At 40.2% G+C, this 23,654-nt stretch overlaps 1 protein-coding gene across 4 annotated transcripts in view; it reads right to left on the bottom strand.

The window, feature by feature from the left end:
* The window catches only part of RPRD1A (regulation of nuclear pre-mRNA domain containing 1A), a 71,017-nt gene that overhangs the window by 26,998 nt on the left and 20,365 nt on the right, over positions 1–23,654 (bottom strand). The window contains exons 2-7 of one of the 4 annotated variants that reach the window (XM_021711124.1): positions 20,564–20,693; positions 19,144–19,250; positions 18,963–19,060; positions 13,861–13,987; positions 13,576–13,751; positions 11,625–12,402 (exon numbers count right to left, since the gene is read on the bottom strand). In XM_021711124.1, the coding sequence (XP_021566799.1) occupies positions 12,256–12,402; positions 13,576–13,751; positions 13,861–13,987; positions 18,963–19,060; positions 19,144–19,250; positions 20,564–20,693 (785 nt within the window). In that variant the 3' untranslated portion in view covers positions 11,625–12,255. Of the gene's footprint in view, positions 1–11,624; positions 12,403–13,575; positions 13,752–13,860; positions 13,988–18,959; positions 19,061–19,143; positions 19,251–20,563; positions 20,694–23,654 lie in introns of those variants that run through there. The other 3 variants (XM_021711125.1, XM_008055514.2, XM_021711123.1) reach the window with 3 other exon arrangements.

The raw sequence follows: 23,654 nt of genomic DNA, 5'->3' as shown, positions 1-23,654 counted from the left end.
TTATCATACAATCTAAATAATTTGGTAAAAGTCAAAGAAAAATACATAAAACAAAGACTTCTGATACTTTTTGCAAACTGTCCTCCACTGATTGGACTACATCAATTTACATCAACATAAGTAAGAGTTCCTGTTTCCACATCTTTGTCATTACAAAAGACATCATTTTGTTTTCTTAAATTATGGCTGACATAAGTATGAAAGCCTTATCTCTTTACAGCTTTATTTTTCATCTTTTCTTATACTTACGAGAAGACCATCACAGATAAGCAAAGACTTAGCTGAAAGGGGATTCAGAGCAATGTTTCCAACAGCAAAAAACTGGAAGTAGCATAAATGCCAAAATGTGATTTAAAGCAATGTTTTTCAATAGCAATAAACTGGGAAAATAAATGCTAAACAGGTAACTGGTTAAACAAATACTATTTCTACAAAACAGAAAATGACCTATTAAAGTGAGATTTATAATCATATGAAAATGTTTACAGTTAATGTGCAAAAAAAGAAAGACACCATATAGAATGGCACGTGTGGTTATTATTCTCTCTTTTCAAATCTTGCCCAGGTTATTTAATGAATGAGGAAATTTTAGATGGTATCTCTGCATGCTTATCAATGGCTTTTAAACTATGATGAACACGTACTACTTTTGGAAGTAAAAACAACAAAAAAACAAAATTTAACTGCTACCACCCTCAACAGTTTAGGCCTTTATTGCCCAATACATGCACTTTTCTAATTAAGATCAGTGTCCCTACTGCAAATCTCTCTCCACTCCAATCCACGTAAGCTACTACAACCAGTTTTCAAGCACCACCCTTTGGCTTGTTATCACCACCAGCTCGGCCTAACATTCAAGTGCCCTACACAATATGCTCCAACCTACTTTTCAATCTCATCTCACTTCTAAGAACTGCTACAACAATAATTTGTGGTCCCAGTTACTAAGGACTTCCTCTGCCTCAGGTTGTGGTTAACTGCTCATATGCTTAAATTTTAAACCATCAAAATGCCTCCCCTGGAAGGAATTATTATTACTATTACTGTTTCCATTCGGTGAATGAGTGAACGCAGGCACACAGGCCAATTACAGTGTAAACAGCTGTCACATACTTTAATGTTTAAAAAAAAAAGAACACTGGTTTAAGGACTTCATTTGTGGCTCCAGTTCTTCCCCTAGGCGGCACTGTCACTCTACAAATTCAGTACTTAATGCATGGCAGAGTATTGTTTATTTGTTATTCGTGTTATTCTCACACACTGTAAATGTTTTATTTTCCTATAGAAGGAATAAAGGGAAAGTTGGCAAAATAACTTTACCATTTCAAAATGGCCATTTATTCAAAATATTCAGCTGCAGTTCAACTGCATGCCTTGAATACAGACCACATAAGCCTTAAAAAGTACTAGACAAAGTGCTTAAATTTATGCTATGATTTAGTTAACCAATTACATTGGCCAAATTGTCTTTAAAATCCTCAAGTATCTTTCCATCATTTTTGTTTATTAGAGTATCATTCCTGGCCACTGCCTTACTAAGCTATGGTCTGGCCATGTTTCCTAACTTTGGCCCCCTCCCTCTACCTTGAGGAGGTGAATTTCTAAATAAACTACAATTTCTAATTTTTTAAAAAAAGTATCACTCTTTTCTAATTTAATTACAAAATAGATCACCAATTCATAATATATATCTCTCTTGGGAATTACATTTGTAGTGGCATCTACACTTGAATTATCTAGCACTTGAATTATTATTCATTCAACATCAACACCTGAGTGCCTATCAGGAGAAAGGTACTACTCTATAGCACTGAGGGCCAGGCACACACAGTAGCTCACAGCTGTAATCCCAGCATTTTGGAGGCCGAAGCAAGAGGATTACTTGAGCCCAAGAGTTTGAAATCTCATCTCTACAAATAAAAAAATCAGCTGGGTGTGGTAGTGCATACCTGTAGCCCCAACTACTCAGGAAGCTGACACAGGAGGATCGTTTGAGCCCAGGAATTGCTGCACTCCAGCCTGGTAGACAGAGTAAGAGAGAGAGACAGAAGCTCCTCAAAATGTAATGATGTGCCTTCAAGTTGACCATAAGGATCAATTAAAAATCCTTACATGAGTCCGTTAAAACCCTTCTGCCACAGAGCCAAAAGATGAGAAATAAGAAACTGAGTAAAGAAGACCTGCATTTATAAATGCTGCATTTAGGGACGCAATCACAGAGAGAAGAGGCAAAGCACTGTTCTGAAAACAGGCACCCTGTGTCATCCACCCAGCACAAGGTGTTTTCCTCTGAAGAAAATGAATGGCCTAGGACAGAAGACGTATAGATGATACTTGGGGAACATCAAAGAAAATGACTTAGAAGAATCTTACGAAAAGACAGATTGGCAACAAGCATCAAGACTTTACATGAATCGGCAACTTCACTTTTAGAAACATATCACAAGAATTAATGATACATGTGAGTGAAGAGTTAACTAAAGAGATGTTCACTGAAATGCTGTTTATAATATCAAAACAAAAAGAATCACTAAGAACAGACCAGTTAAATAATAATACATCCATATATTAAAAAGGAAAGCAATGGCATAGTAAAATGCATATAATGTACTACATGAAAATAATACAAGATAGAGCCAATACAAAGGGCCAAGTATTTTGCTTAAACAGTTTTTATCCTAGGATGAAAATAGGCTATTTGCATCAGCAATGATTAAAAGATTATGATTCCTAACTAGTTTATTCAGTCCTATGTACAGATCTTACTGTTCATTTGGGTAAAAGGAACAAACATCCACCTGTTTCTCATCTCATCCTCCGTGTTATATAACAGTTTAAATAAACCGTCAAATGAACCTCCCCAAAAAAGATGATTCCTGAAAAAATTGAATCATAAAAACTGACAATATTTAGACCTCAAGAATATAAACCGATAGTCTTTGAAAAAAATACACGTGTACCTCCATCTTATCAAATTACTTCTGAACTTGATCATGCTTCATATTAACAAGCTTTGTTTAATGCATTTAATGTGCTCCACTGACACTGCATTTTTTTTTTTATGAATTAAGTCCGTAGCAACTCTGCCCCAAACAAGTATATAGGCACCAACTCACCAACTGCCCAACAGAACATATTCACTTTGTGTCTCTGCCAAATTTTGGTATTTTTTTGCACTATTTCAAACTTTTTTTTTTGAGTTGGCTTCTCACTCTGTCATCCAGGCTGGAGTGCAGTGATACACTCACAGCCACCCCAGCATCGACCTGCTGGGCTCCTTTTGCCTCAACAGGCCCAGGCAATCAACTCACCTCGGCCTCCCAAAGTGCTGGGATTACAGGCTGAGCCACTGAGCCTTGCCTATTTCGAACTTTTCCACTGTTGCTGTATGTCGTGGTGACCCATGATCAGTGAGTTTCAATCGTTTCAGGGCACTATGAACTACTCCTGTAAGATGGCTAATGAAATCCATAAATGCTGTGTGCTGACTGCGCCACCAGCTGGCTGTTCCCAGCCCTTTCCCTCATCCAACCTCCCTATTCTGAGACTAAAATTAGGCTGCCTTATAACCCTGCCGTGACCTCTAAATGTGCACGTGAAAGTGACAGGCCTCGCAATTTTATTTTTTTGAGCTGGAATGCAGTGGCACACTCACAGCCACCCCAATGTCAACCTGCTAGGCTCCGGCGATCCTTCTGCCTCAGCATTCCAAGTAGTCGGAACTTTAAGACCCGCTACCACACCAGCTAATTTTCGATTTACTGTAGAGACGAGGTCACGCCAAGTAGTCCAGGCTGGTCTCAAACCGTCAAGCTCAGGCAATCCACTTACCTCAGCCTCCCAAAGTGCTGGGATTAAAGGCTGAGCCATGAGCCTGGTCAGGTCTCTCACTTGAAATCACAAGTTAGAAGTGATTAAGCTTAGTGAGGAAGGCATGTTGAAAGCCACAATAAGCCAAAAGCTAGACCACCTGCACAGAGCAGTTAGCCAAGCTGTGAATGTAAAAGCAAAATTTTTAAGAAAATTAAATTGCTACTCGTGGGTACACACAAGAAAAAAACCTTATTGCTGATATGGAGAAAGTTTTAGTGGCTTGGACAGAAGATGGTAAGAGCCACAACATTACCTTATCCCAAAGCCCAATTCAGAACAAGGGCCTAACTCACTTCAACTCTCTAAAGGTTGAGAGAGGTGAGGAAGCTGTAGAAGAAAAGGTTGAAGTTAGCAGAGGTGGGTTCATGAGGTTTAACAAGTCATCACCACAACATAAAGCACAAAATGAAGTGCTCGTGTAGAAGCTGCAGCAAGTTTTCCAGAAGATCTAGCTAAGATTGTTGAGGAAGCTACACTGCAGATTTATAATGTAGATTAAACAGCCTTATACTGGAAGTTGTCAGTTAGGACTTTACAGTTAAAGAGGTCAATGCCCAGCTTCAAACGACAAGTTGACCCTCTTATTAAGAGCGAATAAAGCTGGTGATTTCAAGTTGAAGCCACTGCTTATTTACCATTCCCAAAATTCTAGGGTTCCTACGGATTATGCTAAATCTACTTTGCCTGTGCTTAATAACTGAAACAACAAAGTCTGGATAACAGTACATCTGTTTATCACATGGTTTATTCATGTATTTATTTACTTACTTTTTTGAATTGCAGTCTCACTCTGCTGCCCAGGCTGGAGAGCAGTGGGGTGACTCACAGTCACCCCAGCACTGACCTGCCTGAGCTCAGGTGATCCTTCCACCTCAGCCTTCCAAGTAGCTAGAACTACAGGTGTGCGCTACCACGCCAGGCTAAATTTTTTTTTTTAATTGTAGAGATGAAGTCTCACCAAGTTGCCCAGGCTCGTCTCAAACCCGTGGGCTCAGGCAATCCACTCGCCTCGGCCTCCCAAAGTGCTGGGATTACAGGCTGAGCCACCAAGCCCAGCAGCATTTTAAGCCCACTGTTAAGACCAGCTTCTCAGAAAACAAAGATTCCTTTCAAAATATTACTGGCCGGATGCAGCTGCGCATGTGGCTCATCTTAATATTTTAAGAAGTCAAGTCAGGATTGCTTAAGCCCAGGAGTTGGGAAACCAGCCTGGACAACACAACAAGACCTCATCTCTAGAAAAAAATTAACTGGGACATGGTGGCACATGCCTGTAGTCCTAGCTACTTAAACTGAGGTGGGAGGATAGCTTGAGCCCAGGAATTCAAGGTTACAACTAGCTTGCATTAAAGTATGAGTTATGATTGTGTTAATGCACTCCAGCCTGGGCAACAAAGCGGGTCATTCCATTTTTTTTAAAGAGGGGGGTCCATAGGCTCAAACCTGAATCCTAGCATTTTGGGAGGCCAAGGCAGGAATGCTTGAGCTCAGGAGTTCCAGACCAGCCTGGGCAACATACTGAGATCACGTCTCTACAAAAAACTGAAAATTGAGCGGGGTGTGGTGGTGCATGCCCTTAGCCCCAGCTACTGACGCAGGAAGGAAAATCATTTGAGCCCAGGAGTTTGAGGCTACAATGAGCCATGATTGTGTCACTGCATTCCAGCCTGGGTAACAGCCCACGACGAAAAAAAAAAAAAAAAAAATCACTCCCTGATAATGCACCTGGTCACCCAAGAGCCCTGATGACCTACAAGATGCTGTTTTCATGTCTGTTAACATCCATCTGCAGTCCACGGATCAAGAAGTAATTTCAGCTTTCAAGTCTTATTACTTCAGAAATACATTTCATAAGGCTGCAGCTACCATAGACTTCTTCCTCTGATAGACCTGGGCAAAGTAAATTGGAAACCTTCAGAAAAGGATTCACCATTCTAAATGGCATTGAGAATACTGATGATTCATGAGAGGTCAAAATATCAACATTTACACGAGTGGAAGTTTACTCCAACACTCATGCTATCTTCGAAGGGTTCAAGACTTTAATGAAGGAAGTTACTACACATGGAACTACCAAAACAGTTTTTTTTTTTTTTTAAAGTCAGAGTTTCACTTTGTTGCCCAGGCTGCAGTGCAGTGCCATGAACATGGCTACTGCAGCCTCGACCTCCTGGGCTCACACAATTCTTCTGCCTCAGTCTTCCAACTAGCTGGGACTACAGGCATGCACTACCATAACCAGTTAATTTTTTTTTCTTCAATTGTAAAGACAATGTCTCACCATGTTGCCAAGGCTGGTCTTGAACTCGTGTGCTCAGGCAATCCTCTCCGCTCGGCTTCCCAAAGTGCTAGGCATGAGCCACTGCACCTGGCCCAAGGATCAGAATTAAAAGTGGAGCCTAAGTCAGGTACAGTGGCTCAAGCCTGTAATCTCAGCACTTTGAGAGGCCTAGGCGAGAGGATTGCCTGAATTCAGGGGTTTGAGACCAGCCTGGGCAGCTTGATGAGACCTCATCTCTACAATAAATCAAAAAAGCAGCCGGATGTGGTGGCACATGGCTGTAGTTCCAGCTACCTACAAGGCTGAGGCAGAAGGATCACCTGAGCCCAGCAGGTTAAGGCTGCAGTGGCATGAGCGTGCCGCTGTAAGCCACCCTGAAAGACAGAGTAGGACTCCAACCCAAAAAACAAAAAACAGTAGCCTAAATACTTATGTGACTGAATCACTGCAATCTCATGATAAAATTTGAGTGAATGAGTAGATGCTTTTTATGAATGAACAACAAGAAAAAAGTGGTTTGAGATGGAATCTACTCCTGGTAGACATGCTGTGAACATAGATGAAATGACACCAAGTCTATTGATAAGTGGCTGGGCTTGAGAAGGGGCTGATTCCAATTTTCTTTTTGTGACATTTGCTTTAATGCAGTTTTCTGGAGCCAAACGTGAAATATCTTCAAAGTCTACCTCTAGCCAGGTGGAATGCCTCACACCTGTAATCCTAGCACTTTGAGAGGCAGAGGCAGGAGGATTGCTCGAGCCTAGAGGTTCGAGACTAGCCTGGCAGCGTAGCAAGACCTAGTATCTACAAAAATCAAAAAATTAGCCTGGCGTGGTGGTGCCCACCTGTAGTTCCAGCTACTAGGAAGGTTGAGGCCAAAGGACTACATGAGCCCAGGAGGTTGAGACTGAGGTGGCTGTGATCATGTCACTGCCCTCCAGTCTAGGCAACAGAGTGAGACTCTGACTCAAAAGAAAAAGAAAAGAAAGTATACCTCTAAAGATTTCAACAGAAAAAGAGCAAAATGACTATAAAAACAATTGAACCACAGATGAAAGACTCCCTAATAATCAGTTCTCCATATTCTTACCACTATGTCCTTGAATAACAGTTGTAATTTGGTAAATCAATAACCATCAAAACAATATTCAGATAACATTTCTTGCAACAGATTTTTAAACTTGTATTTTCAATTCTATGTATTTAAAACAATCTTATTTCCTATGTTAAGAGAGTATGACATTAGGAATTCCTAATAATTAAAAGTAAACAAAAAATTATAATAAGCATTTAAAATGCAAATTAAAATTTATTTTTGAAAACAAGAAGTTTTAGAAATATAAGGACTTCTGAAACACCTGGAAGATATTGTCTACCGGCCGGGCATGGTGACTCAAGCCTGTAACCCCAGCAATTTGGGAGGCCAGGGGACTGTCTGAGTCCAGGGGTTCAAGACCAGCCTGGGCAACCTGGAAGACTTCATCTCTACAATAAAACAAAAAATTAGCCAGGCATGGTGATGTATGCCTATAGTTCCAGCTACTTGGAAGGCTGAAGCAGAAGGATCATCTGAGCCCAGCAGGTCGAGGATGCGGTCTCTGTGAGCGTGTACTGCACTCCAGCCCGGTGATAGAATGAGACTCTGACTCAAAAAACAAAAAAAAAAAAATTTGTCAACCAAATAGAGGCACAGACAAAAACACCAAATAACATGGTCAAAAACAAGAAAATGGTCAAATAAATTAAGAAACTTCTACTTAACAAAATGTTGCTATTTAATATATTAAGCATAAGCCGAGCTCGGTGGCTCAGCCTGTAATCCCACAGCTTTGGGAGGCTGAGGTGAGTGGATTGCCTGAGCCTGTGGGTTCGAGACCCGCCTGGGCAACTTGGCAAGACCTCATCACTACAATAAATCAAAAAAATTAGCCGGAGCCGGGCTCAGTGACTCGGCCTGTAATCCCGCACCTTTGGAAGGCTGAGGTGAGTGGATTGCCCGAGCCCGCGGGTTCGAGACCCGCCTGGGCAGCGAGACCTCATCTCTACAATAAATCAAAAATTCAGTCGGGCGTGGTAGTGCATGCCTGTAATTCTGGCTACTTGGAAGGCTGAGGTGGAAGGATTGCCGGAGCCCAGCAGGTCGAGGCTGCGGTGGCCGGGAGTGGCCACTGCACTCCAGTCTGGGCGACAGAGTGAGACTCCAACTCAAAAAATAAATAAATAAATAAATTAGCCAGGCGTGGTAGCGCACGCCTGTAGTTCCAGCTACTTGGAAGGTTGAGACAGAAGGATCGCTGGAGCCCAGCACGTCGAGGCTGCGGTGGGCGGGAGCAGTCACTGCACTCCAGTCTGGGTGACAGAGTGAGACGCCAACTCAATAAATAAATAAATAAATAAATAAAATATTAAGCATAAAGGCAAAATGTATGAAAGTGGCAGGAAAATAAAAATTTGAATATGCAATAATCATGACTGATAAAATCATACACATGAACAAAATTAAAAGTAATACAAACTAAAATCTACTGTGTAATTAAAGGTAAGACAAACTGGACAGGAGTATAGAAAAGAGATTACATTTCAATGTATATGCAGGATAGAAATGACATTTCACAGGGGTGAAGGACATAATGAGTCATTAGTTAGTTAATCAATTAACTGTGAAGAGAAATTTTACTATCACATTCAATTAGATCCCTATATCATAAACCCTAAACAAAAATTCCAATGGATCAAGTTATCAGGAATAAACTACAAAAAAATTGCACAGCATATTTTTAGTTATGAAATGAGAAGACCATCTTAAGTATATCTGAAAAGCCCAGAATCCATTAAGGCAAAGACAAACATGAAGATATAAAATTAGAATGAGATAGAAAACTGGTCAAAGGACACAGAGAATTTGCAGGAGACATAAATTTATTTTTTTTTTAAGTTGGAGTCTCACTCCGTCGCCCAGACTGGAGTGCAGTGGCCACTCCCGGCCACCACAGCCTCAACAAACTGGAACTCCGGCGATCCTTCCACTTCGGCCTCCCAAGGCATGGGATTAGAGGCTGAGCCATGGAACCGGCGAGATACAAGTATTTTTAAAAGATAACCAATCTAAATCAACAAAAATAGCCTATCAGACATGCAAATATGTAAAAGATGAGTGACACTGTGGGCAACGACATGTAGGAAAAGGAGCACACAATACTGCAAATAGTTTAAAAAGGCAGAACCTCTTGGAGAACTACACTGTTCACACTTAAGCTGACCCAGCTGTATCCCAATGAGAACCAATCCTGCAGATAAACTTGAACAACTATGCAATCCTGCATCACCGGGATGCTCTCTGTAGTACACAGCATGTTCTTACTTAATGCTATCGACAGCTGGGCACGGTGGCTAAAGCCTTTATCCTAGCACTTTGGGAGGTGAAGGCACGAGGATTGCCTGAGCCCAGGATTTTGAGACAAACCTGGGCAACTTGGCAAGACCTCAGCTCTACAATAAATCAAAAAATCAGCTGGGTGTGGTGGCACGCACCTGTGGTTCCAGCTACTTGGAAGGCTGAGGTGGAAGGATCCCCTGAGACCAGCAGGTTGAGGCAGTGGTGGTTCTGAGTGTGCCACTGCACTCCAGCCTGGGTGACAGAGTGAGACTCCAACTAAAACAAAACAAAACAAAACAAAAAACTGTTGACATGAAACTTTAAGTGATACAACACACAACAAAACCAATATTTTTCTCATCAATTTTACGACAAAACGACTTTGGATGAAACAAATTTGGGAATCTGCTATATGTTTCCAAGAACTGATGTACTTATTGTACTACCTATAATACACAAATCCTTACAATGAATAAAAACAACTTAAAGGAGGCAATTTGACACCACCGGAAGAGTGGAACAGAATAAACAATATTCGTACAATGAATACTAGACACACATCTAAAAGTACACTTAGATCTGACAAAAAGCTGGGTGTGGCAGCTCATATCTATAATGCCAGTATTTTGGGAGGCTGAGGTGGAAGGACTGCTTGAGTCCAGGAATTCAAGACTAGTCTGGGCAACACAGCAAGATCTCATCTCTACAAAATTTTTTTTTAAAACATTGGACAGGCTTGGCGGCATTGTACAGACCCGTAGTCTCAGCCACTGGGGAGGCTAAGGTGGAGGAGGTCACCTGAGTCCAGGAAGTTGAGGCTATAGTGAGACATGACCATACCATTGCACTCCAGCCTGGGAAACAGAGTGACACTTCGAGTCCAATATAAACAAACTCACATAAGTCCGCAAAAGATAAATACTTATGCTCTCTCACATGCTTTCCCATTCTTTTTATTTTTTTTGAGTTGGAGTCTGCTACCCTGGTTGGAGTGCAGTGTTACCCTCACAGCCACCATAGCCTCGACCTGTTAGGCTCAGGCGACCCTTCTGCCCCAGACTTCCAAGTAGCTGGAACTACTACAGGCACACACCAACACCTCCAGCTAATTTTTAAATTTATTGTAGAGACGAGGTCTTACCAAGCTGCCTGGGCTGGTCTTGAACCCCTGGGCTCAGGCAATCCTCTTGCCTCTACCTCCCAAAGTGCTGTGGTTACAGGCATGAGCCACTGCACCCAGTCTCCCATTCTGATTTCTAGAACTTGGAACCATGGTTTGATTTCTTCTTTAAAGAGCCATCCACTATGATTTCCAATTTTCTATAGAAATCTATAAACTAAAAAAATGAGTTTTCTCTAAAGTCTAGAAATTTAAAATAACTCAATGAGTAAACAGGTACTCTGTAAAAGCATGTTTCCTTACATCAATTGTATCATGAAAAAGTATTCAAAGCTTAGCAACAGGTCAGGTGTGGTGGCCTAGGGGTTCGAGACCAGCCTGGGTAACGGTGAGTCTTCGTCTCTACAGTCAAAAAATTTAGCCAGGCATGGTGGTGAGTGCCTATGGTTCCAGCTTCTTGGAAGGCTGAGGCGGAAGGATCATCTGAGCCCAGCAGGTCGAGGCTGTGGTGGCTGTGAGTGTGCCACTGCACTCCAGCCTGGGTGACAGCTTGAGAATCCCATTCAAAAAACAACAACAACAAAAAGTTTTAAAAATAATGATTCATAATTTCCAAAATTTTAAAATTCATTTCATGTTTTCATTAATTCTAAATGCTCTAATAGTGGCTTCCTTAGGAAGCATGAAATAGTCAATTCCTGAACTGACACTTTAAATTGATGTTTCATTAAAAAAAAAAAAAGCAACTAATGACACATCAACACCTGCTCAAGCCCAGCTAACAAGTTCAAAGGGGCATGAAAACGAAAAATGAGCTGATAGTATCATAGCTGATCTAGAAATAGAAATCTTCACCTCTCGGTCTCAACTTCAAAGTGATGCCACTTACTTGGTACAAACAAGTCTAAATATCTCAAATCATTTTCACATTCTATGACAAAGGAATCACTGAGTTCTAAGGGGTAAGAATTCTTTGGAATAATTTCCATGTTTATTTCTATACTTATAAACAGTATTTCTTTACTTGTAAAAAAATGTTAGACCTAATTGAGGCAGCATCTTTATAATACAATAAAATCCATTATGTAGAACAACAAAAAAATAAGTTCCTAGAATATTTTATTTCAATAGTTTCTTCTGAGAGAAAGGAAAAACAAATGATAGAGAAATAGAACTTCAGCATTTGCTGTAATCTTCAATTATTTTTACTTAAATAGGAAGCAAATTTGTCTTTTTGAGGAAGTGTACTGCCAAGGCAGATTTCCTGGGTTCTAAACAACTCACCAGCTCTTTGTGACCTTGGGCAAGTTATTTAATCTCCCTGAGCCTCAGTTCCGTATCTTGTACAATGTGGATAATGACATGATCCTGCTGCAAAAAATTAAATGAGGTGATTATGTGAAGTGCCTAGAATAGTACCTGACACATGGCAAATGTTAACATTATTATTATCATCAGCCTCATCATCTTTGATGATCAAGTATGAAATCTGGCTGTAAAGCACTGAGGAAATGGGGTTGTAGGGAGTGGCATCTGATCTATTTTCTACAATTACACTTCACATATAAATTCTATTTTCGTAAACAGTGATAAATGATCATCACCCTAAGTGAGAAAGTATAAAATTTCAGTCTTCTCTTCAATTTTCAAAAACATGAGACAATACAAGCTTTGGAGTTTGATATTTATTTTTAGCAGGAAAAATATGCTAATGGTGATGACATCATTAGAAGATACGCCCATGTCCAATATCTGCAACAGAAGCTCAATAGAAGTTAAAGAAACCATACTAAAAGACTAAAGACAAAAACCGTATGACATTACTTACCCTTAACTCTGTGGAAAATAAAACCAGTAACAATATTTTTAAGATTGAAGTTTCATTACAACATCAAATACTGGCAAGCCAGCAAATTAATCCTTTTTTAAAAAATCCATCTTTTCCTTTTCATGTAAAAGTGGGCAACCTCTTAGGTAGAGCACAGTGCCTACAATAATCGTGAGGGTGTTTATGTAAGCAGAGGAGGAGCAAATGGAAAAGGGGCAGTGCTGAACTGAGAGCTGGGAATTCAGGGTGGGACTAATCCAGCAGCTACTCTCGCAGGTAGCACTGGCAGTCTAACTCAGGCACCATTTCTGTCACAATTAGAGACTGCTGAACCAAGAACTAAGCACTCATCAATAAAAGCAACTTAACATACCTACACATTCACAGGAAACTGCAAATAAAGGGATCCAGATAAGTTAGAAATCCTCCTACTTACTATTAGAATAAGGGACTGTACAGCAGGAAACAATTTAAACAAGAATTGGTCAACTAAAAGACTCTTTTAAATAAAACTAAACCTGGCTCTTCTACCCCTAATAACAGCTACTCTAATCAAAGGAAATATGAGCATGTTTCTTCTTATTACCTCCTTCACCCCAGGTTTCTCATCAACAGTATCACTCATTACTTAATTTACAGAATCAACAAATTTCTGTCTAAGGGTTGAGCCAGGGATGGGGGTGGGAATATGTTAAGCATCAGAATCAGGGGTGGAATAAGGAGTAATTTGAAGACCTTTTAGGTGTACCTAAAAGACTGCATGTACTCAAAACAGAAAGTCAACAGATCCAACAAAAATTGACTGCAGTTAACAACAGACTTTATAACAACTGTTATTTTCCAATTATTTTTGTGTTTAAAGATAAGGGTTTAAACTGCTAAGATAAATTACAGTTGCATGAAATTTCATACAAATAATTTTAAAATGCAACCAGTTCTGCTCATTTCAAAGTTTAGGCAGGTTGATTTGGTTCAAGTAGAAGAAAAGCTATTAATGTCAGAAGCAGCTTACCTGGGCAATGGTACATTAAAATATTTTAAAATTTCTACCAAAAGTAAATTAAATAAGCACTAAAGAAGGAAAAGGTTATACGCACTTCCAATTTATGCTCTTTCTCTGCAAGGGCTTCCTTTTGACAACGAAGAAAATCTGCTAACATTCGAGTGAGTTGCTTCCTATCATCTATTTCTGCCGCCAATCTGCCATTGTAATCTGCCAGCAACATACAAGCATCCTCTACCATTTTAGAAAGCCTTTCTCCAGATTCTTTATCTAAGAAAAGCACAGGATAACAAAATATTACACAACAAAAACAATGATATATGTTGTTCCCTCATCTCAACTCCCAAAAAAAGTTCTGGATCATGTTTGGTTTTCTTACCTGTTATTTTATCTAGTAGGGACACTTCTTGGACTTCAACAGGCAAAGAAGCTATCCTCTGATGAACTGCTGCATCACCTGAAGCTGCATTTTCTAGATCTTGTAATGCTCTAACGAGATCTAGAGTCTAAAAAGTACACAACTTCAGAACCAAATTAAATGAAGTTTAGAAAATTCAAATGAGTTGAAATTTATTTAATATTCTTTAATCCTTGTGGGCTATTTACTAATTCAACATTTCCAATATACACTGCTTTTGAAGGCAGTCTATTTCTTTTTCATACCAAGAAAATATGAGGTGTTGAAAATGTAACCAACCCACCAGGCATGGTGGCTCATGACTGTAATCCCAGCACTTCGGGAGACAGAGATGAGATAATTGCCTGAACCCAGGGGTTCGAGACCAGCCTGGGGCAACTTGATGAGATCTCATCTCTACAATAAAATCAAATAATTAGCCAGGCAAGGTGGCACACGTCTGTGGTTCCAGCTACTTGGAAGGCTGAGGCAGAAGGATCGCCTGAGGCCAGCAGGTCGAGGTTGCGGTGGCCATGAGCGAGTCACTGCACTCCAGCCTGGGCGACAGAGTGAGACTCCAACTCAAAAGAAAAAGGAAGGCCAAGTTCGGTGGCTCAGTCTGTAAACCCAGCACTCTGAGATGCCAAGGCGAGTGGACTGGTTGAGCTCGCAGGTTCGGGACCCACCTAGACAACTTTGTGAGACCTCATCTCTACAATAAAACAAAAAAAAATTTAGCTGGGCAGGGTAACATGCAGCTGTAGTTCCAGCTACTTGGAAGGCTGAGGCGGAAAGATCTCTGGAGCCCAGCAGGTTGAGGCTACGATGGCCGGGAGCGTGCCACTGCACTCCAGCCTGGGTGAGATCCAACTCAAAAATCCAGAGTGAGAGTTCAACTCAAAAAAAAAAAAAAGAAAAAAGAAGAAAATGTAATCAAGACACTAGACCTTGAAAAGCTCATGCCAGTGGTGGAGACAGACAGTGTAAAAATAATTATATGAGTATTAAAATGAGGTAAGCAACTGATTTATATGACAAATACATCTGTGGTAAAAGGGTAGCAGGTTATAACTTCAACCTAGAGAACAAGTTTTATGATATAGTTATTACAGTGTCACTGCACATGAGAAGATCTTTTATACATTAAATTGGATATTGGGGGAAGAGGTATACAAATCATCTTCTACTACAACACAGAAAAGTTTCCCAGATCCCATTTCTAAATGCTGTAATGAAAACACAAGAGAAATGTAGTTTTGGAATATGCTATCTTCACCTACCCTATGGCTTGTTAATAAGATTAATAATTCAAAATTCTGCAATCTGATGACTAATATTAAATATTGCTTAACCACTATACAAATTATCTTATCATTAGAATATTTTAGTTCCACTGCTTTCAAAGTGGCTACAATTAGGAGAAAAGGGCAACTCTGCCAGTGATTTCACAATTCATAACATCTATAAAGTTATTCCAAAGAAAAGCAATTAATTTTTCTTTTTACTAGTCTCCATCTCATTTAGTTTATCTTTTTTAAGACTTATCTAAGACTAAATTCAGAGACACTAGGAAACTACACATATATTTTAAAAATACAGGATATTAGTAATTCCATATATATATATATAAAGATGGCACTGACAGCCAGTTACTAATTTTTAAGTTATTCCCTTATCAACAATGCTATCATTGGGATCTAATACACAGCAAATGATCAAATGTGTTATAAATTAATGAAACTAATAAGAAATATACCATCCCAGGTGTGCTTTTTATTCATTAGAAATATATATATATATATATATATTTTTTTTTTTCCCTTTGCGTTGGAATCTCACTCTGTCACCCAGGCTGGAGTGCAGTGGCATGCTCACGGCCACCACATCCTTGACCTGCTGGGCTCAGGTGATCCTTCTGCCTCAGCCTTCTGCCTAGCCTACAGGCATGCACCACCACGCCTGACTAATTTTTTTATTATTTATTGTAGAGATGAGGTCTCGCCAAGTTGCCCAGGTTGGTCTTGAACCCGTGGGCTCAGGCAATCCTCTCACCTCAACCTCCCAAAGTGCTGGGATTACAGGCATGAGCCACTGCACATAACCTAGAAATATTTTTTAAATTTCAGTATTTTAAAAATAATTGTAGCCAGGCTTGGTGGCTCAGCCTGTAATCCTGTACCTTTGGGAGGCTGAGGTGAGTGGATTGTCTGAGCCCGTGGGTTCGAGACCCGCCCGGGCAACTTGGCAAGACCTCATCTCTACAATAAATCAAAAATTAGCCGGGCATGGTAGCACGTGCCTGTAGTTCCAGCTACTTGGAAGGCTGAGGTGGAAGGATCGCCGGAGCCCAGCAGGTCGAGGCTGCGGTGGCTGGGAGTGGCCACTGCACTCCAGTCTGGGCGACAGAGTGAGACTCCAACTCAAAAAAAAAAAAAAAACATTGTTATAATATTTATCTCCCTCTACAGTGAAAGTAAACTTAACAGTAACAACAATTACCAGAAAGTTTATTTATCATGGTACCCCAAATAACTGATATAAAATATTATTTTTTATTCAATCTTATTAAGTTCTAAACTTTTCTGGATTTCTAAAATTTGGCTTTATAATCCAGACAATGCAGGCATGCTTTAACTACAACCTGTTCTCATCACATCTTCACATTCCTACATGAGTTCACTCTAAGTTCCCAGTTCCAGATCAAGGATCAGATAAGAAAGGAAAGTTATGCAAAACAACACTAGCCTAGGACTCCCTACTAAACACTCCCTATAAAGGAGAATAAAATGAGTTTAACTGAATCCTGCAAAAAGATTTTAGCCATTCTAACAAGGAATGAATGATATGAATAAAATGAAGACTGTGAAGTTGAACCATTGAGAATTAAGCAGCACAACTAATCTGAAAAACACTGATTATAAAACAAACAGCAACAGCACTGTATATAAGTATTAGAGAAGAGACGGTTACTCAAACATACTCCTGAGATATGCAACTTGTGGTTACACTTACATCAGGGAGTGTGGAAGAAGGTCAGAACCTTTATCTAGCACTCAGAAAACACTATTCATGGACTCCTAATGAGGCCAGAGTAACTTTCTGCCATGAGTCACTGCCAAATAGGAAGAGACATAAATCTTAGTGTTTGGTTGTTCCAGATACTATGTTCTTATTACTTATGTATTCAAGCTCTTGTCCAAGGCAGCAAGTTGACTTCAGCAATTCTTGTCATTGAATCAACAGGTAGGTTGGCTCAGGGTCTGGCTAAGAGCCTTGGTTTGATTCTTTCTCCCTCCCTACCTCTAAGACAGATATAAATCAAGGCAGTAATGGACCCTATCTTTTTATAAAGTTCCTTTCATGGGGAAAAGAGTCCCACCCAGCATCTGATTTTATGCAGTGAGCTTAGACCCAGTCCTCTAACTCTCATGGAATATTGTGAGTTCTTGTTGCCCTAGAGAATACTCATTTTCTGGCAACCCATGTCTGCTTCTGGACCAGAGCTCAACAGGAACCAGGCTCTGTGTCACATACAGAGTTGTGATTCTGCACAATTTCTAGCCTATAAAGATAATTTGCCAGCCAGGTTTGGTAGCTCAGCCTGTAATCCCGTGCCTTTGGGAGGCTGAGGTGAGTGGACTGCCTGAGCCCGCGGGTTCGAGACTCGTCTGGGCAACTTGGCAATAAATAAAAAATTAGCTGGGCATGGTAGCGCACACCTGTAGTTCCAGCTACTTGGAAGGCTGAGGCAGAAGGATTGCTGGAGCCCAGCAGGTCGAGGCTGCGGTGGCTGTGAGCAGCCACTGCACTCCAGTCTGGGCGACAGAGTGAGACTTCAACTCAAAAAAAAAAAAAAAAAAAGATATATTTGCCTTGGTTTTTTTTTTTTAATTTAGCGCTCACTCTGTTACACAGGTTGGAGTGCAGTGGCACGCTCTCTGCCACCGCAGCCTTGACCTACTAGGCTCAGGCGATCCTTCTGCCTCAGTCTTTCAAGTACTGGAACTATAGGCATGTGCCACCAAGCCTGTTTAATTTTTTAAATTTATTGTAGAGACAAGGTCTCACCAAGTTGCCCAGGCTGGTCTTAAACCCCTGGGCTCAGCAGTTTTCTCACCTCTACCTACCAGAGAATTAGGATTACAGGCATGAGCCACCACGTCCTGCTTATTTGCCTTGTTTTAAGAGTATGGCTAAATATTAACTTTTCCTTTTTAAGTTTTATCTGTCCCTCCTGTACGTTTGAAACATAGAAGGACAGCGCTTACAGACTCAATGTCTACCTAAAAAAAAGGTCGAAATGTCTTTCTAGAATTCATCTGATGGTTAAGGAACACTGTACTTATACCAACCTGGGAGGACATGGGGTATTAGGACAATAATCTGAGCTTATTTTATTTTCCACAGAACTGCACAGTTCTGTACAGTTAAACAGAACAGTAAAAATACATAACTTGTCAATCTAACTCCTTTTAGTTGGAGTCTCACTCTATCACCCAGCCTGGAGTACAGTGGCATGCTTACGGTCACCACAGCCTTGACCTGCTAAGCTCATGCAACCTTCCACCTTAGCCTTCAAAGTAGCTGGAACTATAGGCACACACAACCACATCCAGCTAATTTTCTGACTTCTTGTAGAGACAAGGTCTTGTCAAGGAGCCCAGGCTGTTCTTGAACCCCTGGGCTCAGGCAATCCTCTCACCTCGACCTCCCAAAGTGCTGGGATTATCAGGTGGGAGAATCTTTATAAATAAATTCTGGGTTTTGGGGGGTACCCCTTGTATAATATCTTACTTTTAAAAGAATCTGTTTAAATAGTTGAAATTTGACCACACCTAACATACTTGTTAGCAATTCAAAATCCTATCACTATGCAAAATGTGGTTTCTATGCAAAACATACAGCACACATTAAACATAAGCAATTTGTTAACTAGAAAATAAAAGATATTCTGTAGCTTCTCTCTTGTACCCAAAGTTATTACAAAAAAAAATCAATTTACAGAAGTAAAACATTGAAATTAATAATGTTTGGTGGCCACATGTAGAAAAGTTAACATAAATCTCTTAAGAGGGAAAAACTACCTGTGGTGGTTCACTTGGAGATCCCAGAGAGGAACAGTTTTCATTTTCATCCACCTTTATCTGTTCGTAAGTTCGCTTTCTGGGCTTCTTATCGCCATCTGGAGTAAAAGAACATTTAAGTTTTAATGATAATACATTTTAATGAAGAGATCATGGTAAGAGATCAAGATGCTATACTTACACAGAGCCTGTTTAAGTTGTTCTAATACATCATTTTCATAAACAGACCTTTCTTCCCAAATAGATAACACTCTCCCAAGGTGCTTCTTACAACTTTCATCAGTTTCACTAAAGAAAATAAAAAATATTAACAGTAAAAATGCATAGTGCTACTGAAAAATGTAATGTTTTTTAATATAATAGGGCATTAATTCCTTGGAAAATAAAAACCATCCAAATGTTTACTGAGCAACACTATGTGCCAGCAGTTCAAGGGTGAAGTTACCAAAACATACTCCGTATTTCCCTGCCTGTGTCAAAACGCCACTTCCCCAAAACAATTGCTCTTTCTTATCATATAACTGAGCACCCTCATATCCCCTAGTTCCTTCCCTGATTTATGTCTCTTCACAGCGTTTGTCATCTGACATTATAATATATGTGCATTCACTTGCCTAATTATTGCCTTTTCATTCACTGAAACGTACACTCCAGTAGAAGAGAGCTTTGTCTTGTTCATCACTACTCAAGAACTCGCACATAGTAGGCAGTCAATAAATATTTTATTGAATTCTAAGGAGAGGCAGTATACATACAAGCCTTAAAGAAGAAAGAACTAAAAAATGTTCCTTCAGCTTAAACTACAGACTGGAATTCAGACTGTGGAATAAATGAGACAGGAGTCTGGAGAGGTAGGCAGCACCATGAAGGGGCATCTTAAGTCTTGTTCAGGACTTAGACTTATCTCTAAAACAAAGGGGAACCACTCAGAGGCCCAGAAGTTTATGATCAGTCCCACAACTCTGTCAGCAATTTCCTAAGAGGATTAAACGAAACCAGAAGCTATTTCAAGTATACAGAAAAGATATTACAGTAACTGGAAGTAAAATAAATCCAAAGAACTTAGTGAATGTGTACTATATGGAAAGTGAAGAGTAAAGGAGAAAGAAGACTTAAAGATGACACCTCATTTCTTGCTTGAGTATTTAATGACTGTAAATCATTAAGGTGCAGATAATAACTAAGCACACGCAGTGCACAAAATCACTCAAGAGAGCACATAAAGACTAGGGAGAGTACTAATTGTATACAGAAATATTAGCTATAAACTGATAGCTTTATAAGCACAAATTTTTAATTCAATGCCTTCTTTTACTCTTAATGAAGTTCATTCTAATACAGTAGTTGGTTTTGGTCTCTTAAAGAAATCTGTCATTCAAGCACTTCAGACACCTACTTGAGCAACAATTCAATTTTTTTCCCTTTAAAACATTTACAAGCATTTAAAACATTTACAAATGACATTTAGAAGTAAATCTTTTAAATGAGAAGCTTTTAAAAAATATGTTTCATACTTTTTATTTTAATGGCCTAAGGCAAATTTCAGCACAAGGACATATGGTACATTTACGATTACCTAATACCCAAAACAATCATCATACCTTGAAACATGCTTAAAAGCCTCCACTATAACTGGTGCAAAATCTTTTGTAAATTCCGGCCCCTTTCTTTTGCTGTTCTGTATGACATCATTGGCTAGGTAGAGAAAAGTAAGCTTCCTGTTTGGTTTGGCTGAAAAGTTAAACAAAAAAAATATTTAATCTACTTTAAACATCCTCACTTAACTTGGACAAACTTTTCAATACTTGAATTTAGCATTTTGAGAACTACACAAACCCACTAACATTTATGTATTATGGTCAACCCTAGCCTCTCATTTTACTACCAAACTAATCAAGTCATTCCTGCTTAACTCACCAGAAACCACTACTCTATAGCTTCTGGGAATGATCACGAGAAAAAAAAAAAAGAGCCCAAGAGGCAGAGGTAAGTAACAGATCTTTTCATCTCTGCACAGTTTTAGCATGACAGTCACACATCTTAATTAATAGCTTTGATTCCTAGTTTTATCACCAATCCCAAACTAATAGTTTTTATACACCAAATTCCTCATGTTTGTGTAAAAATGCACCACTGTGACTCTAACCTGTATTAAATTTTATTAAAACAATTACAAACTATATGAAATATAGCCACTTAAAATAAGATGGAGACCGGTCATATTATTAATGTCACCCTAAATTGAATTTATGATTGTTTTAATACCCATGTTGATTCAAAGTCATCATTAAGGTACTGTGAAAAAACAAGTCGGGCGCGGTGGCTCACACCTATAATCCCAGCACTTTGGGAGGCAGAGGTGAGAGGATTGCCTGAGCCTATGGGCTCAAGATCAACTCGGGTAACTTAGCAAGACCTCATCTCTATAATAAGTTTAAAAAAATGAGCCAGGCGTGGCAGCGTGTGCCTGTAGTTCCAGTTACTTGGAAGGCTGAGATAGAAGGATCGCCTAAGCCCAGCATGTGGAGACTGTGGTGGCCATGAAAAGAGCCACTACTCTCCAGCCTTGGCAACAGAATGAGACTCCAACTAAAAAAAAAAAAAAAAAAAAAAAAAAAAACCAGAAAAAGCAAAAGAGCACAAAATGCAAAATAAGTTGAAAGAGACATCATTTCAATCACGTATTTTTTGTTTATGCAATAAATATTTGCCAAGCTAACACATTAAATGTTAGAAAGGCCGGGCTCGGTGGCTCAGCCTGTAATCCCGCGCCTTTGGGAGGCTGAGGTGAGTGGACTGCCTGAGCCCGCGGGTTCGAGACCCGCCTGGGCAGGCTCATCTCTACAAGAAATCAAAAAATCAGCTGGGCGTGGCAGCGCACGCCTGTAATTCCGGTTACCCGGAAGGCTGAGGCGGAAGGATTGCCAGAGTCCAGCAGGCGAGGCTGCGGTGGCCGGGAGCAGCCACTGCACTCCAGTCTGGGCGACCGAGTGAAACTCCAACTCAAAAAAAAAAAATGTTAGGAAGACCAAATGGGCAAAGTTTAGATGTTTCCCTCTTTGAATTACATTGCCTTAAATTTTAAACTTAATTCATTCTGACAAAAATATTCCCCTACTTACTACATTCTGTGGGTGTAGTCATGCTTGTAAGAAAGTAGACAAGCTTTCAACGACTGTGGGCCAGAGTACATTTTTACTGGTGACAATGTTAATTCCCATAGCAGTATTGAATATGACTCAAACAAGATTCATATACATAAGGAAAACAGTGTTGAACATCATCTTTTACATCGACTATTTTTATAATTTTACCAGAATTAAAGTGAATCATTCAATGTAGTACAATTATATTCAGAAGCACCACACCATGTGGCAACCACAGTACAATGATATAGACAACTTACTTATTCACATGGGCAAGCTTGTTGAATTTAAGATAAAAACTTTGATCAGGTTGCACTTGGTCCTCTAGATCTAAGTATTCAATTTACAAATTTAAGCATTTGTTGTGTTAAAAGGCCACTTTTGAGTTCACATTCTTTTTGAGACGAAACTAGAAACTCAAGTTTCTCACCATAAGCTATAATACACTGATCACAACTGATCAGACTCTACAAGCCTGTGCCATGCCATTACACAACCTGGCTTGCCTGCCTAAAGCTGCTGTCTACCACTTTTCATGCCTTTCGAAGTTGCTGGCATGGAATATAGGTAAGAGATGGCAACAATATAAACCAACTTATAGTTATTCTTACTTCTTGCCTGGCTAGATAAACCATAGGCACGTAACCGGTTAAGATATTAGGACACAACTGGGCATGGTGACTCACACCTGTAATCCCAGTACTTTGAAAGGTGGAGGCAAAAGGATTGCCTGAATGCAGGGTTTGGAAACCAGTCTGGGCAACTTAACGAGACGTCATCTCTACAATAAATCAAAAAATCAGCTAGGCATGGTGGCATGCACCTGTGGGTCCAGCTACTTGGAATGCTGAGGCAGAAGGATCGCCTGAGCCCAGCAGGCTGAGGCTGCAGTGGCCATGAGCATGCCTGGGCAACATAGTGAGACTCCGACTCAAGAAAAAAAAAAGACACTAGAACCCAGGCTGGGCATTGTGGTTCATGCCTGTGGTTCCAGCACTTTGGGAGGTAGAGGTAAGTGGAATGACTAAACCCAGGGGCTCCAGACCCACCTAGACAACTTGGCAACACCTCATCTCTACAATAAATAAAAAAATCTGCCAGGTTCGGTGGCTCAGCCTGTAATCCTGTGCCTTTGGGAGGCTGAGGTGAGTAGATTGCCTGAGCCCGCGGGTTCAAGACCCACCTGGGCAGCGAGACCTCATCTCTACAATAAATCAAAAAATCAGCCGGGCGTGGTAGCGCATGCCTGTAATTCCGGCTACTGGGAAGGCTGAGGCGGAAGGATTGCTGGAGCCCAGCAGATCGAGGCTGCGGTGGCCAGGAGCGGCCACTGCACTCCAGTCTGGGCAACCGAGTGAGACGGCAACTCAAAAAATAATATTAATAACATGAGTCCAAACAGATTTTTTAAATGAATGAATGAGAAGGAAGAATTATGTCAATAGCCATACTCTGTGCTCTTTCTCTTTCTTCCTCCCTTCCCCCTCCCTCCCTCCCTCTCTTTCTCTCTCTCTGTCTCTCTCTTTCTTTCTCTCCCTCCCTCACT

Source organism: Carlito syrichta, unplaced genomic scaffold (genome assembly GCF_000164805.1).
Source record: "Carlito syrichta isolate Samal-C Ts95f unplaced genomic scaffold, Tarsius_syrichta-2.0.1 Scaffold301868, whole genome shotgun sequence".
In the NCBI taxonomy this organism is placed as follows: Eukaryota; Metazoa; Chordata; class Mammalia; order Primates; family Tarsiidae; genus Carlito; species Carlito syrichta.
The sequence above is the reverse complement of the archived record's forward strand: the minus strand, read 5'-3'. Positions and strand labels throughout refer to the sequence as shown.